General features: G+C 47.7%; 1 protein-coding gene across 3 annotated transcripts in view; it reads right to left on the bottom strand.

The window, feature by feature from the left end:
• Nucleotides 1-538: 538 nt before the first annotated feature.
• Nucleotides 539-12,433, bottom strand: part of NIF3L1 (NGG1 interacting factor 3 like 1) — a 69,604-nt gene continuing 57,709 nt past the window's right edge. For all 3 annotated transcript variants that reach the window (XM_085618586.1, XM_085618588.1, XM_085618587.1), the window contains one exon: nt 539-2,058. In XM_085618586.1, coding sequence (XP_085474712.1) covers nt 1,874-2,058 — 185 coding nt within the window. In that variant the 3' untranslated portion in view covers nt 539-1,873. The remainder of the gene's footprint in view (nt 2,059-12,433) is intronic.

Genomic DNA, 12,433 nt, shown 5'->3' on the forward strand with positions numbered 1-12,433 from the left:
GCAAAGTGAGATGAGCCAAGGATCCAAGGTAGGCACTTTCCTTCCTTACTTGGTCCCACTGCCAACTACTGGGGTTTCTTCATGACCAAGGTGACCCTTGTATGTTATTCTACCTACCCTATATTATATACTCGTACAGTATCTTCTATCCTGTTTGCAGAGCAAAACTGTGGGATATGGAGTAGGAACGTGGCTCTAACTTCAAGTCTTCCCGTAGATCATGACTTCCTGAATTTAGAAAAGAATCCAAAACACATTATTACTGGGACCGTTATATCACTTAGGCATACTCACCTATGCAATATAAGATGGTGTTAATGTAATCACTTCCAAGGGTCACCTTGTACAAGATATGTTTAGACAAGGTGTTCTTAACCTTTTGAATGCTGCGGATCTCCATTGAATCATTACTGGAATCCGGGGGCCCCACACTGAGTCATTATTGGAAGCTGAAGACCCTCCGCCTAAACAATTTCTATGATTTGAACCTCAAAACAATACACACACATTTAAAAACAAGTATATACCAAACAAATGCTCAAATATTGAAATATTTTGTTTATTTCACAATCAATTACAGAAAAAATCTTTCACATTTTCAATGTTGCTTCATCATTTGTATGTTCTATATTAATTTTAATTTCTTAATTTGAATATTATTTGACTTTGTGGAACATCCGCAGAGCCGTGAAGAGGCCTTCGAGGCTTGCAGTGGTCCCTGGACCACAGGGTTACAAACATCTGGTCTAGACTTAACAAAATTACACAATTCATCCTATTCTTAATACTATCGGAGATTCACTTAGATCCTCAACACATGCAGTAACATTTGCTCCCAAAAGGAACACTGGATGAGCCCACCAGATGGTACTGGCAAAGGTGCACCTATAGCTGAAACATGCCATATGGTGTGGTGAGGGGTGCGTGTCCTTGTAAAGAAAGTATAGTGAGAGTTAGAAAAGTAACTACTTCAAGTAAAGAAGAATACGTTTTAAGAGCTTCGGTCAGTATTCCATATTACAATAGGAGTAGGAAGGATGGGGTGGTGTAGCCTCTATAATAGCCTCAATGTCCCCCGCCCTTTAGTTTAAATGCCCCAGAAATAAGTGCCAGAGAAAGCCACCAGCTCATATTAAGCACTGGGTGAAGGGAGAAATGAAACCAGGACAGGAATACAGACCGAACAATTAAGGGCAATGGAGCACACAGCAGAGACTAGACCCAAGGAGAATTATGCTATATGTTAGGCCAAAGTACTGCGCTAGGCTTACAACCTTTGTTTATCAAGTGTAGTAATTACAAGCAAAAACACACATAAAAGCAAGAAAAACAAATAAAACAGATGAAACTGGAGGTATCAGGAGAAACACAATGATTTTATTCTAAGACCTTTCCAGCATTGTTAAGTTTTGACCTACTGAGAAGGTTTCCAATAACATGAGAAAAGAAGCCCATATACGATCAGATCTAGATTATATACCTGGAACTAATTGCTTGACAGACATGCATATGGCTTCTACAACCATGTCGAGGTATTCCAATGATAGGTTACTGATGCGAACAAGTTCTGAATGTGAAAGGGGCCATCCAGCGAAAAGCAGTTCTCTTTACCCAGTCCTGCATCACTGGCAATCACAACAATAGGTATTTCTTTGTTTGATGATGTCAACTGGGGTTCTGAACTCATTCATCGGATGAGAAAGACTGACTGCACGTTCTGCACAATGTGATGTGCAAGATCAAACAGACAATTTTACCACTTAGCCATTACACACCTACCACGTTCGCACTGTGATGGCTTTAACCTCCCCAGTTCAAGTGTCTTCCAAGGAGCACTATTTTTTAGTAATGTTCTTACTGCATCAGGTGTGTTTCACACAACTTCTAGGGGATCCCGATCCTTTTTAGACACTACCACTTGCACTTTGTTTTCCAGGCGCGCAGCTAGGGTGTCCTTCAACTCCAGCAAGAACCCTCGCTCTGTATTGCTGTGCTCGCATAAGACCACACTCGTTCCCCTGGCCACGGCATCCAACACCTCGTGATGGGACATCTCACCTGCACAGATTTAAAGTTGTTAAGTGGCAGTATTTAATAATCCAACCAATATTTGACATGAAGATCCCATATAACAGACAAAACAATTATGAAAAGGCTATTTTCATAATCCCAATTGAAATTAATTAAATAGATTGGATTTCAAAGGGGAAAATGAGAATAACCCATTCAATACGCCGTGTTTGAACATGGAAATCTAGAGATCTTAGATCCTGTTAAGTATGAGCAGGCCATGTTTCTTTAGTTTGGTGTTTACAAGCACCTACAGACATTCATTTTCAGTATTTAGTATTGGATTTAAAGGTTGCATTTCAATTACTCCATGGCGCTTCAAGACCATGGCATGAAAGTGGAGGGTGGGTGGAAGTAAAGATGTGGCGGAGGGTACAGAAAGGACAGCGGAGGAGTAGGAAGTAAAGAGGGGAAGCATAGAAGAAAGGGACTTGAGTGGTTTTAAAGTACAAAGGGGACTATTTCGATTTCATACCCATGCTTACCCAGTAAAGATTTATTAATGTACTTCCAGTATGTTTTTTTTATTATAGGTCAACTCCATTGCCACGTCTAAGCCCTTAGCATCACTAACATTACAAAAGCAAACCACAGCAGTTATGAATTTGGAATATATAGCAAATGAAAGTTACCAGAGTGAGCATTCTGCCTGTTGAGTGGGTAAAACTTGAGGCTTCAGCGAATAAGTAACTTTGCTTTTTTGAGCCTCCACATTCATAATACCGGTAACCATTTGTGGGTCGAGCATTGGAGACCTCTTGTTTATACTTTAGTATATACTTATATGTGTATGTACTTTGTGGGCTTTGGAGATCAGCCATAGGGCTTGTCTGCTTCCGCTTAGGGCCTTTTTTTCTGTTCAACTGCCTCTATTTAACTGTCTTGATAGCAAACGACCAGTAGAGGTCAGTAAAATACCAGAATTGCTTTCTGCTTGTTCAACTGTCTCTATTTAACTTTCTTGATAGAAAACGACCAGCAGAGGTCAGTAAAATACCAGAATCACTGTAGCATGCTCTAGATTCCAGTTCATAGAAATTGTCTTCCAAAGCACCCGTAGACAATAATACTCTTTTCAAATCTTTTATTTTCAGTGATATGACCATGAAGGCCCCGATTGCATTGTAAATGCTTGTTTTAATAGTGAACTTGCCACCAATGTCTTGCCAATCTTTAGAGCTCTTAATAACATATGTTACTGTTACCCAACTTTAAATGGATGAAGGGTTGATTTTGAACCAGCAAGGATTCAAACCTGTGACTTGCGAGCCAAACACAATGTCAGGATCAAGCAAATAACTCACCGACTGACCTTGAGAGCTGCAATTCCCGGAAAAGTAGCAGCACAGGAACAGGACTACCAAACGTACCTGAGGCCGTATTACACATTATCATTGTTTGCGCCTGGCGCACCTTTCAAAAGGTGCACCGGGCGCAAACAATGATAATGCGCCCTATTATGCTGTATGCGCTGCCTCCAGGGCACCCTCGACCTCGCGCTGCCCTGTGGGCAGCACATTCACATGAAACACGGAGTAGCTGCTCCGTGTTTTCACAGTGCAGGCGGCACCCGCCTGCACTTTCAAGGGGGATTAGAGATCCCCTTGCAGGCGGGTGCAGTCGGAGACTGTACCCACGGTCCCCCTTTACCCCCTGCAGAAGGCTGCTTTCAGGGGGCGCACTGACAATGCGCTATCTTTTAAATGGCGCACTGTCAGTGCGCCTCCTGAGGGCTCCTTTGACTCTGCGCCCGTGTCTGTAATAGGGCGCGGGCGCATAGTCAAAGGAATTCTCTCATTTGCAAATGGCACGTCCCTATGCAAATGAGGGAAAACCTCTGAAGGTAGCGCTGGCGCTTTAAGTGCGCCCGTGCTACTGGTATTATAGAAGGGGACACACAAGCGTCTGCCCCCACTTCTATAATACCAAAGTGTCGCGGGGGGGCGCAACGCAGGCGCAAACGTCCGTTGCGCCCCTGGGGCACATTCTGTAATACGGCCCCTGATCTACCTATTTCTCGACCGACTGTGGTGCCTCAAAAACTCTGAGTGGCATCTGATTTAAACCTGTACTCCAAATCTTTTTTTTTTTTTTTTAAAACCTTTATTTGTGCATATGAAAAGGACAAATACGGGCCTACAACCATCAGGCCGGCCACAAAACGGTTAAGCACTGAGACACACATTACAACCCCTGTGCGTCAATGGTCAAGATTAGCAACGATTCAGGAGTTATACACTGGAGAGATCCTTGACACCAGGGGAAGGAGAAGTAAAGGTTAATTTTAAGGTTTTCAAAATAATTTTATCGAGGAAAAAGACAGTAGAGGATAGAACCAAGGAGATTCGAGTCCGCAAGATGGCTTCATCACACGGGAGAGCAGCAGCATCATTAAAACGGCCATAGAAAATCTCAGACAGTGAGGCTATGCAGTTATATAACAGGATAGTCACATGAGTAAATACGCACCCCTCCAAAGCCGCCCCCACTCAATCCACCCCACACCCGGACCCCGAATCGGAAACAAGTATAGCGCAGAGACATAGAAGAAAGAAGCCCATAGAACTAAAAGGAAAAGGTAATTTACCCCCCAACCCTACACCAATGCGGAGGCTACGGCCTGCCCCCCCCCCGGCATAGTGCCTGTCGCCCAATGAACCCGAAATATAGACAGGAGAGAAAGTAGGAATAGAGTAAAGAAAATAAGAAAACAAAGAAGAAAGCGGGGAGGAGCCCACGTAACCTCGGAGCGCCCGAAACCACCGGCCAACTACGTCTCCACACACTGAGAACCCACTACACCCAAAGGCGGTCGTGTGAAGATAACGTGTCACAACAATATAAATGAAGGCAGACAAATCGCGACGAGTGCGCACAACATATGCAGACAGTTCCAGTCCCAGTCCAGCCCATCCGTGACACCATGGTGATAGAAATCAATCTAGCCCTGGCCCGATCGTGGGCGTAAGATTAGACTAGCCCCCACATGAAGGCCCCGCAGCCCGTGCAGACAAAGACAACATGGCCGCTTGGGAGAAGATGGAGAAGCAGAGTCACAAAATGGCCGCCGATCATCCACCGAGGTCCCCCCGTGCACCACATAAAATCCAGACCTGGCCTGTAAAGTACAGGAGCTCCACACAAAAGAAGCCGCAGGCCACCGCGAACGGTTCCTCGAGGACGCCAGGCGTCGCTCAGCTGGATACTCTTGCGGACGCGGTGAGGCAGGCAACAACAGAGCAGGCAGCAATAAACGGGGAAACAAAGTGTCCACAATTGAGCAGGAGATCGATTGATCCTGGGTGCCGGGAAAGCCAGATGCAGACACCAGTGTAGCACGGTTATACACAGTCGTTGCGTCCCCGCAAGAGGACAGAAGCACTGGCAGACCCACGTCTTGTTGAGAACAAACGGGGCGCTCACGACCCGCAGCCGACGGTATGGAGTCGAACCGCTCACTCAGCGTTTGCAAGCCAACACACAATTGCAGACGAAGGTCCCGCAGGGCAGCCAGAACGGAGCCGCATGTCAGCGGAAGCTGCGCCCCCACATCGGCAGCAATCCGGGACGGCACTGTGGAGCTGGAGTCTGGTAGAGGGAGGGCGAAGCGGGCAGCGGGCGAGACCGGAGCATCGCCCCCCAGCAGCGAGCAGGCAATCAACGCCATGTTTTACCGCTGAACGGTACAGTGGCCAGGGGGGGGGTCGTAACAAGGAGGCAATTCCACGCAGGTCTGCGCCGCAACAGGTGAAAGCCAACAGTCGCTTCCCCTCCCTCGGACTCTCTTTGCAGCCGACTAGGCAATAGAAGAAGGGGGTCCGCAGCCTTCCACAGCGCGGGCCACAGAGCGAAGCAGGAGACCCGCCACACCGGGGCTTACCCTATAGCTCCAGCCCGTCAGGTGAAAGGTGAAGGAGGTGTCCGGGCGTCTCTCCCCCGGCTCATCTGGCGACAATCCGTGGTGTGAGGCGGGATCGGGGCCGCGGGGCTCAGATCTGCGCCGGGGGTCCAGTGACTGCGGAGCTTCCAGGGGGCCGGCCAAGGCCACAACAGAGCAGGGGTCCAGCGCGGAGAACAAAGGCACCAAGAACTCCGGCATCCGGGCGGGCCCAGACTCCGGGAAAGCGGCGGCGCGGTCAGCGCGTCGTCGCGCACGTTGCACCTCGAAAATCGGCGAGGATAGGAATCAGGATGATAGTCCGAGGCCAAGGGCCGGCGGAGCCGGGCGCTCAAGCGTCTGCTCCGGTCGCCATCTTGGCTCCTCCTCCCCAAATCTTCTTAACCTTCATAAAGTCAATTAATCTCTGGCTATTTCATCGATGATACGGTCTACAATCGGGCAAATACTCCCATTAAAAAATAGGAAGTACCATGCACATAGGAGTCGGGCACCTTTGCAATTGGTGGCAGTGGTTATAGTCACCCACACATTCCTACTGATATTCAAACTGTAGTAAAACAATATCTAGGAATTATAATGATGCAGAAGAGAATATATCACAGTGATATACCAGACAGCAGCCTTGCTACCAAGAGGAGGGCAGTGGGTGTCACACACAATGAAACTAGGAAATGGCCAGGAACACACATAGGTAATTGGCTAAAATAGTAATATAAAATATGTAAACACAAGTCCACAATTAATATAGTGGATCATGTTCCAGTTTATTATAATCTTGAAATGATCATATTTCCTGCTCCACAAATGTCAGCTTCTCCTATGGAGACGTACAATGAAGTCCTTATGATGACAGAACCAGCAGAATCATTGCATATTATCATATATAAGTGAGTAATAGTTCCTGCAAAACCAAGAATGCAGCAGCAGGAGGAGAACAAGCCAGCCAAAAAGCAGTGGGAGCACCAAGCCCCAGATGCGCGTACTGAACACCGAGGGGTATGCAAACGCAAAACTTATAGATTGGGTAGCGGAGCCTGTCTTTTCACTTTTGTTCAGTCCCTTCTTCTGGACTCACCCCCTTTTTTTGCTTTGTTGTGCTGATTATGCATGGCAGCCTAGGAAAGGAGAGAAAGCAGGTCCGAGCGTTGGGTGAGAGCTGCGCTCGGGCTCCACAGAGGGTGGAGAGTGGCGGTGAGAATCTCCTTCTGGGCAATAGGAGGCAGAGACCTTATCGGCAGCAACAGAGGGGGCAGGAGTAAGGAAGTGACTGCAATGGACAAATCCGGACGCACAGAGCAAGCAGAAGTTAAAGTGCCTGAAGAATCTAAAATCTTTGCAAGGGAAAGGGATGTGAGCACTTTGGTAAGGAGGTGCGGGACCAAGGGTTTTGCGGGTGTCCTTAAAAAAGAGGAAAACTCTCAGGTTGTAAAGAAGAGTATACTTGGGACTGGTTTGGTGATAGGGCAAGGCAGGGGGTCCAGGTATGCACCAAGAAGCGCGGATCAGGCTATAAAGGAGGTTAATCCTCAGTCTCCAAATGTATTATCAAAAGTATAAAGGAGGTTAATCCTCAGTCTCCAGATGTATTATCAAAAGTAGGCACAGAAGGAGCGGAAGAAAGCTCAGAGACAAAGCACCGCTTTAAGAGAATACAAAGGCCATGAGAAAATTAAAAAGCCAGGGTTTAGTGATAATCCTAACTGTAACTCTAATTGTGGCAAAGAGAGGACGTCCAGAGAACTAGCAAAAAGAATCACAATTACCCCCTCGCTGCGGACTTAAGATACTTAAAAAAAAAAAAATCACAAGATGATGGACGGAATGTTGAACATTGGCAAAACATTAGAAGGCGATCCCAGGAGAGACAGGGAGGTCACCTGACCACCTTGAGACCCACCCTCGGGGTAATGTAGCCGGGCACTGGCGGGGGACTCCTCAGAGGAAGAGTCCTGGATCTAGGATCGTACACACGGCACCACACGACAAAGAGACACCACACAGTAGGTTCTTGGGAACAGATCCTTTATCTACTCAGCTACGTCAGATCTTTATGATCACCAAGATGGATATGTACACATAGAGCACGGGCTCACAGAGTCTCGGTAGGGAAAAGGGGGTAGCGGGACAGTCTTTGGGATCCGGATCAAATGCAGGGGCGTACCCAACGCACAGCTCACAATCCTCGAGCCGGGGGGATACGCTGCGGTCCAGCCGGACCGAAGGGGTCGTTCGGAGCCGCGAGTCACTCAACAAGGCTCAAGCACCAGTTCGGAGGTCTTATGATCTTCAGGGGAGCCGCGGGTCACTCAGCAAGGCTCAAGCACAAGTTCGGAGGTCTTACGATCTTCAGGGGAGCCGCGAGTAACTCAGCAGGGCTCAAGCACAAGTTCGGAGGTCTTACGATCTTCAGGGGAGCCGCGAGTCACTCAGCAGGGCTCAGGTGTTTCAGGGTTGCAAGGGAGCCGCGACCACGTCAGCAGGGCTCTCGTCGTTCCAGAGTCGAATCTGCCTGATAGTCCCAGAGCACCCCTTGTTATAGGTCAACCCCCCTTTGATGTCCGGGGTCCGTGTAGGCAGGGGTCTTAGCGCCGGGGGCCGCTCGTTGGAGTTCCTGCCATGTTGTCCTTTGATCCTTTCAGGGCCGGGTCGGGAGGAGTCCCAGACACCCAGCAGGCGTGGAGCCAGCCCTCAGGGAGGCCGGAGGGCCGATCGAAACCCATCTCCCGAGGGGAGGCCAGAGGTGTGATGGAAACTGCTCCTCCCTCTCTCACTCTATGGGAGCGAGATGCTCCCCAGCCGGGGTGGCGCCTCTCGGCCTGGGTTGTGCGGGGGCCGGGCGGCCATCGTAGGTGCATGAAGTGGGCACGCGGGCCCGGTGGTGCTGGGTAGATGGAGGGCACAGACCGGGAAGTCCGGGTCGGGTGTGTGTGGGTTCTGGTGGACAGGACCGGCCAGGCCGTGTACTGAGGGACTGAATGAGGTGTCCGGGTCAGGGGGTGTGGCTAGGGGTCAGGGATGGCCATGCCACAAGGCCGGGTCTAACACTCACCACGCCATCCCAGTTCAGACATGGCCATATGCAAATCAGTCTTGATCCTGTGTCTCATGGGAACAGTCTAGCCCGAACTGCCAAGCCATGTCTTCCCTGGACCGGAATCAAGCATCCTAGGACCGGTTTTGGGGTTTCACCCCTCTTCAGCCAGGATAGCTTGACTCCAGTGGTGTAGTGAGCACGGTACCCACGTCTGGGCATACCCTTCCCACATAGGGCGAACAGCAAAACACACAAGATGATGGACGGAATGTTGCACATTGGCAAAACATTCACCCCCAGTCACAGATCTGGGTTTAATCTATTGTTATTTTGCTCACCACGCCACCCCAGTTCAGACATGGCCATATGCAAATCAGTCTTGACCCTGTGTCTCATGGGAACAGTCTAGCCCGAACTGTTCGCCCACATAGGGTGAACAGCAAAACACACAAGATGATGGACGGGATGTTGCACATTGGCAAAACATTCACCCCCATACGATGGATTTAGGCCCAGATCTCTGTACTGGGATGAATGTATGACATTGTTCTGCATTCTGTCCATCAACTGTTGTTTTTGCATTTGTCACCCCGAGTGGGAAGGGTATGCCCAGACGTTGGTCCCGTGCTCTCCATGCCACTGGAACCAACCTATCCTGGCTGAAGAGGGGTGAAACCCCGAAACCGGTCCTAGGATGCTTGTTTCCAGTCCAGGGAGGACCTGGCCTGGCAGTTCGGGCTGGACTGTTCCCATGAGGCACAGGTTCAAGACTGATTTGCATATGGCTGGGTTCAAACTGGAACAGCATGGTGAGCAAAAAACGATGGATTTGGGCCCAGATCTCTGTACTGGGGTGAATGTATGACATTGTTCTGCATTCTGTCCATCAACTGTTGTTTTTGACTTAAGATACTACCCAAGATACTGATTTTAAATGAGGGACCTAGAAGTAGGGTGAAGGAGACCATCAGGAGAGTACTGGCAGTACATGGTCAACTACTGTCCGTAGGCAATATGGCATGCGGGGAATTATCTAGTTTAACTAGCCCCAACAGAGCCCAAGTGCTTGAGGATGAGAACCTGGAGGAGGAAAGCATGGATATGCAGCAAAGCTTGGCGACCAGCAGCGAAGCCCCTGCCTGCGAGTAAGGACCTCGCTAGCATGCCTCCCCCTCAGCAAAAGTGGGGCTGCTGATGACTAAGGGCTCTGATGCCGGGACAGGCCTGGTGGTGCAACAGCTCAAGAGCAAACAAATCAGTCCATAGAAACCATGATACTCTCTTCTCAACTGAAATTAGAAACTGGTTTGAAACCTCAGATTTGAACCAAAGGGAAATTCGAGGGATGTGCAAAGATATGGGGAAGAAATTGGATGAACTGGCAAAAAGGACAGCAGTTTTGGAGGGGGAAGTCAATGAATTAAAAACTGTAAGTGAAACCAATAAGGAAGAAATCTGCTACCTGAAGGCAAATGAGGAGGGATTCCAGGTGAAGCTTTAGGCTGTGGAAAACAACCAAAGGAGGTACAACTTGAGAATTTTAAATATCCCTGAGGGGTCAGAGGGACACGATTTGAAAGCTTTTGTGGTGAGATTGATAAAGGAGGGGGTTCAGATAGAAGAATCGGAGCAGATTATCTTTAAGGATATTGAGAGAGTGCATAGGGACTCCTTCAGGAAAATCCCCAACAGACGTAAACCAAGGAGTTTGGTGAGTTTATTTGTCTCGATGATCAAGCAGCACATTTTGTTGAGTGCATGGAAGCAAACAAAGTTGTGTAGATGGGGTGTGTTTGAGAGTAGATCAGATGTGTCCCGAATCACCCTTAACAGGCAGTGGGAATTAGGGAAGAGGATACAGCAATTGAGGAAATTGGAGGCCACAGTCCAGCTAGAATTCCCTGCCACTCTCAGAATTATGAATAACAATAAGATGCACAATTTTAGAGAAACCAAGGAGGCAGATGATGTTATAGCAGATATAAATGGGGGGAATCGAAAGTAAGAGAAGGGTGAATATGGATGAGTTAAGGCTCTCCTTTTAGCCCTCAAGGCATTCTGGTTGTCTTTTCACTGAGATTCTGAAGCTTGACAGAAATTGATTTGGGCTAGAAAGCGCTCTCTAGCTTTTGTGCTTTACGTTTGTTTCTTCTTCAAAATAGTTATAGGAGCAATCGTGGGGAAGTATTCCCAAAAGCTTTAGGCCATCAGGGAGGGTTCTCCAAGGTGGGGAAAGGGGGCAGGGGGGTTATGGTGGCGATTGGGTTTGAGGTGAGGGAACTGGATGGGGAGCATGTGGGGGGGAAAAAATCACAAATCTTGAAGGAGACATCTGACTGAATCAGAGAGTATAGACCCTTTCTTTTAAATCTAGAAAAGGGTATAACAAATGGCCTGTACCAGTCACAACACTAGAACAAAAGGTGTAGCAATATTGATCAAGAAGCATCTGAGGTTGGCAATTAAAGAGAGTGTTGTGGACAAGGCAGGGAGATGGCCCATCATGAAGTTGCTAATGTATGAACAAGTGAATACCTTGGCAGGTTACTATGGTCCCAATGTTGACAACACAGAACCATTCCATTTCCATTCCATTTCCAGGACCCCATCATTTTGAGGGGTAATTTTAACATGGTTTTAAATAACACTTTAGACAAGTCAGCAAAAAGTAAAGCGAGGGTAAATGTGAAAATGCTATCATTTATAAAAACTATGATGAATCATTTGGGGCTATGCGATGTATGGAGAGAGAGGGTAGAACAAACATGAGGGTATACCTACAATAACAAATAATATGGTAATTATTTGAGAATTGACGGTATCATAAATTAACGGAGCAGGTTCAAGAGATTCAACATGTAGCGGCCCATTTATCAGATCATTCTGCAATTTGTCTCGACCTTAAATTAGATACTATGGTTGAACAGCGGAAATGGTCGTTGGATCGCGCACTCCTGTTAGATAAGGAAGCATTAAGAACGCCTCGGTTGGAAACCAGCTTAGTTTCTTTTAAGAAAAAAACCTATAATTTGGAGATTAAATAATTAGAGTCCAAAGTACGGGAGGCGAAAGGGAAATTGACACATCATAATTTGAACCCGGGCGAGGGAGAATCACTGAAAGAGTTGCTGCAAGTAATAAAGAATACGCTGGTGGCAGTTGTGAAAGGTAGATCTCCCAGGATTCCAACTTGTGGCCATGACGTCATATGCATGTAACTAGAGTGGATGGTTTAGTCCACCAGACCACTAAACCAGCTTCACTTACCAGATGTCCTCAGCTAGGCATCTGCTTGTGTTCATTGTGAGAATGTAATCATGCGATCGATACCAGAAACTAGTGTGAGCCTTGAGATCGGGTCTCCAGTGATAATTTATGAGGGACCCTCTAGTCGGAGGATTTTTGACTAATCGTTTTTCTTTTTCCAA

This window comes from Triturus cristatus, chromosome 7 (assembly GCF_964204655.1).
Source record: "Triturus cristatus chromosome 7, aTriCri1.1, whole genome shotgun sequence".
Classification (NCBI taxonomy): Eukaryota; Metazoa; Chordata; class Amphibia; order Caudata; family Salamandridae; genus Triturus; species Triturus cristatus.